The sequence below is a fragment of the Microtus ochrogaster genome, linkage group LG3, assembly GCF_000317375.1.
Source record: "Microtus ochrogaster isolate Prairie Vole_2 linkage group LG3, MicOch1.0, whole genome shotgun sequence".
Taxonomy (NCBI): Eukaryota; Metazoa; Chordata; class Mammalia; order Rodentia; family Cricetidae; genus Microtus; species Microtus ochrogaster.
Genome location: NC_022029.1, coordinates 13,774,241 through 13,778,935, shown reverse-complemented (window position 1 = coordinate 13,778,935; position 4,695 = coordinate 13,774,241). Strand labels below are relative to the sequence as shown.

The 4,695-nt window shown below is 41.7% G+C and overlaps 1 protein-coding gene across 2 annotated transcripts in view; it reads left to right on the top strand.

Annotated features, from left to right (window-relative positions):
- Ubxn2a (UBX domain protein 2A) overlaps positions 1 to 3,592 on the top strand; it is a 36,720-nt gene extending 33,128 nt beyond the window's left edge. For both annotated transcript variants that reach the window (XM_026786035.1, XM_013351259.2), the window contains exon 7: positions 2,727 to 3,592. In XM_026786035.1, coding sequence (XP_026641836.1) covers positions 2,727 to 2,916 — 190 coding nt within the window. In that variant the 3' untranslated portion in view covers positions 2,917 to 3,592. The remainder of the gene's footprint in view (positions 1 to 2,726) is intronic.
- The last annotated feature ends 1,103 nt before the right edge of the window (positions 3,593 to 4,695 follow it).

The following is a 4,695-nucleotide window of genomic DNA, read 5'->3' as shown; positions in this document are numbered from 1 at the left end:
TTTCTCTGTGGCTTTGGAGCCTGTCCTGGAACTAGCTCTGTAGACCAGGCTGGTCTCGAACTCACAGAGATCCGCTTGCCTCTGCCTCCCGAGTGCTGGGATTAAAGGCGTGCGCCACCACCGCCCGGCAATAATACTCTTTTGTCATTGTCCAGACAACACCCAGTTTGCTCTGTGTGTCTAAAATTATGTCCCCCAGAGGTAAAGCCTGTATTTTTCTGAATAATGTACCTCATAGGGGATAAAGCATGTCTTATCATCAGTAGGTTAAGATCTCTACTGTAAAATTTTTGCTGTTTTACAGTGTTTGTTAAGTGGAATGTTAAGCAGCTTGCATGGACTTTGGTTTGTTTGTTGAGGCAGGGCCTGCTAGGTTCCCAGGTTGACCTGGGACTCTAACTCAGGGCAGCCTTCAACTCACTGTGCACCTTAGCTGCCCTGTGCTAGGAACACAGGCTTGTAACACCATGCCCAGATAGAATTGGGTTGGTTTGGTTTGGATTTGTTTTTGTTTTTTAAAGACAGGGTTTCTCTGTGTAGTCTGCCTATTTTTTTGAGACAGCATCTTATTCTACATTCTTCTGTGTAATTCAGACTGGCCTCGGACTAATGGTAATCTTCCTCCCCACCCAGCCTTCTAAAAGATGGGATTGTAGTCATGTGCCACCCACCATACCAAGCTTTAGACTTATTTCTCAGGTTTGCATAGCAAGGTCACATGCTGACTGAGACATCTCCCAGCTAAAGTGATACATAGTTCCCCCAAGCAGGTGGGTTTAGGGCCTACATCTTTTCTCTTTTGTTTCTCTTTACTTAAGTCTTTTTATTTTTTCGTGTGTTTGCGTGTGTGCATGCATTTGTTGTTGTGTTTTCCTGAATAGTTGTTTTGTTTGCCGTTGGGTTTTTGTTGTTGGTTGTTGTTTTGTTTTGAGACAGAAGAAAACCTTAACTATGTGACCCTAGCTGACCAAGAACTCATTATGTAATCCAGAATGTCCTCAATATTCATTCTGCTTTTTTACACTGTATGTATGTATCTATCATCTGTCTGTCTGTCGATCTATATCTACCTAGCTTGTGTGAATGGGTGGTTAGGTAGGGAGTACACAAGCCTGGTATCAGGGAACTACTTTTGAGAATCTCCTCTCCTTCCATCATGTGAGTCCTAGGGAAAGAACTCAGGTTGTCGGCTTTGGCAGCAGGTGCTTTTACCCACTGTTAGAGTGTTTGAAGTTTGTGTTTCTTCTTTAAGGTAGGTTGGTTGGTTATTTTGGGCCAGTATTCTACCACTGAACTATCCTGTTTTTATTTTGCATTAACTTTGGACATTTCTCACTAAGTTGCCAGGCAGGCCTTGAACTTTCTCTGGATCCCAGATATTTTCTTCTCATCTTTTGTACAGTTTTTGTTTGTTCATTTTGTTTTTGAGATATAATCTCACATATCTCAGGATTAGGAAGTAGAGGCAGGAGGATCAGAAAAGTTCAAAGATACCATTGGCTACATTGAAGGTTTGAGACCAGCCTGGGCTACATGAAATCCTGTCTTGAAATAATAGACTTTATATCAGGTTGGAGGTATATCTCAGTGCTTGCAAAAAGTCTTAGGTTTAATCCCTGTCATTGAAAAGTACAAAAAAAATTTGAGTCACATAACACAGCTGGTACACAAAGAGCATGAACCTCACCAGGTGGTGGAGACGGTACACACCTTCAATCCCAGCACTTGGGAGGCAAAGGCAAGTGTATTGCTGTGTGTTCGAGGCCAGCCTGTTCTACAGAGCAAGTTCCAGAACTGACTCCATAGCTACTGGGAAACCCTGTCTTGAAGGAAAAAAAAAAAAGAGGGCTAGCGGTTAAGAGCACTGACTGTTCTTCCAGAGGTCCTGAGTTCAATTCCCAGTAACCACATGGTGGCTCACAACCATCTGTAATGAAGTCAGGTGCCCTCTTCTGGTCTACAGGCATACACACAGACAAAATATTGTATACAAAATAATTTTTTTTTAAAAAAAAAAAGAGCATGAGCCAGGCGGTGGTGGCGCACGCCTTTAATCCCAGCACTTGGGAGGCAGAGGCAGGCGGATCTCTGTGAGTTCGAGACCAGCCTGGTCTACAGAGCTAGTGCCAGGACAGGCTCCAAAGCCACAGAGAAACCCTGTCTCGAAAAAGCAAAAAAAAAAAAGAGAAGAAGAAGAAGAGCATGAACCACAGAGAACACAGAAACCCTGTCTTGGGAAAAACCTGTGAAGTTGAACTAACTTTGCTCAACATTTGAGAGTGCAGTGATTATGGTTGGAGATGTAGCTCAGCTGGTAGAGCACATGCACACACATCAGCTTTAAAATGTAGCCTAGAACTTGAGCTGCACCGGAGTAGTAGGAGTTCACGGCTGGCATGTTTGGGCCTCTGGGTTCATTCCCAAAGCATAGGGAGCTTGCGATATAGCTGTGTAGTTCAGATGGTGAAGTACCTGCCTAGCATACACAAAGCCCTGGGTTCAATCCCCAGCACCACATAACTGACATGGTGTCACATACTTGTATTGGTGTCAGCAATGACCTGTAATCCAAGCACTGCTTTAAAAAACAAATAAATGACTCGTTGTATCATGTAAGACTTTCTCTAGTCTCTATTTTAACAAATCCAAATATCTATAAAAGTTGATGCTACCTTAAATTAGCTAGTTCAGGTTTTCATAAATTAATAATTTGTGGTATTTTGCAGGGTGAGCCACATCAAAGACTTCATTGAAAAATACCAAGGATCTCAGAGAAGCCCCCCCTTTGCCCTGGCAACGGCTCTTCCTTTTCTCAGACTTCTGGATGAGACGCTCACATTGGAAGAAGCAGATTTGCAGAATGCTGTTATCATTCAGAGACTACAGATAACTTCTGAACCTTTTAGAAAACTCTGACAGTTTGTTTGAGAGACTGAGAGAAATGACGGTTGGAAGTAGACATGCAGATGTGGGAGACAGACGTCAGTTTAGCTTGGAGTTTGAGTGCTACTTAATTCCTTATGAGGGTGCTTAAATAATCACAAGTTCAAGTTAGGAGAGTAATGTGTGGCTGGAAACCACAGTTAATGCACTTTTCCCAAAGGCTACTCAGAAAAGAATATGTATCTTCAAATACTAGTTAAACAATATGATATATTAAATAGCTATGTCATTAATCTTAATGTGGTCTAAATTAAGAGTATTCACAGCATTAGTATTGAAACATTTCCAAACAGCAGATAATTAATATAAATGTTAGCTATCTCAGTTTTTAAATAGCAACATATTAAAATATTGTACATGACATGTTAAAAGCATCGATGTAATTATTATAGTGCCTAACCATCACAGCTTCTCAGTTTTCACTCTGTGATGGCAAGAGATATTCAAATATTAATTTGGCATCAGTATCCAAGATGTATAATATTTTTAGGAACGAAATTGTGTAGTACAATATTAGTATTAGGTGCCTACATTTTTCTATACCTTCTGTATGTAATTTTAAGGGCTGGGGATGTAGTTCAATGGTAGAATATTTGTCAAGCATATATGAGACCTTAGGTTCAATCAGACCCCAGCAAAAACAAAACAACAACAACAAAACACCAAAACCAAAAAAGCTTTTTTTAAAAAAGGAATGCATATATATTTAATGTATGTAAAATTAAGGAAAAGTTGGTATCAAATTAAATAAAAATATCTATACAATTCATACAGTGGGCTGAAGGCGGGGGAAAGGTTGTAAACCCAGAGACAAACATAAAAAGTAACTAGTAAAGCAATCCCTTCAAGGGAGGCTTTGCTTCCCAGCTGGTCCAGGCCCACACAGAGCTCGCAGAGTGAGGGGGCAGTAGTCCAAAGGGCAGAACCCTAGAAGGAGTCCTTGAGGATGTTTCGGGTAGATTTTGGGCTGAACAACTTGTCTGCCATGGTGTGAGCAGAGTGTAGCTGTCTAGCCAGCTCCTCAGCAGCCATATTCCTCCAGAAGGGTCGGGCGGTGTGTGTGGAAGTCCCTGTTCTTGTCAGTGTAGGTCGCCATTGCCATCAGGGGGCACAGGATAAGTCTGTGTGATCCTGGAAGAAATTAATCTGTGCAATGCCCTGGCTCAGGTGCAGGATGAAGGCGCTGCGTGTGTGAAGCCATGTTTACAGGTAGGTCGGCCTGGCCAGCTCACCACCTTCCTGGGGTGTGATGCAGGCCCCACCTTCAGCAGGCCTTCACCTGTGTAATATGGAATTGCTCGAGGAGAGTGATCCTCTTCATCAGGGAGTTAGGGCGGGAGCTCATGTAGGCTGTCATTGAAGAGGATGAGGTGTGTTGAGTCGTTAAAGAGGACCCCCATACTGCGGTGTAAAAGCACATGCAATTCCCCAAGAACCACAGTTCATTCTCTTCCTACTTTCTCCTCCAAAACTAGGAATTTATTTTTAGCTAACATTTGTAATTAGCCATCCATTTGACACTCAACTAGAATCTATTTTGTCATAGTATAAATTGTGAACATTTCTTAAATTCACAAAGTACACATTTTCTACTTCATATCACAGTAAACCTGTGTAGGCATTATAGGAAAACATGCTTAGTATCTTATGCTTTTAACTAAAACCAATTATGTTTTGATTTTCAGATTAAATCCCATGTTTAGAAATAAACTAGCCGGGCGATGGTGGCGCATGCCTTTAATCCCAGCACTC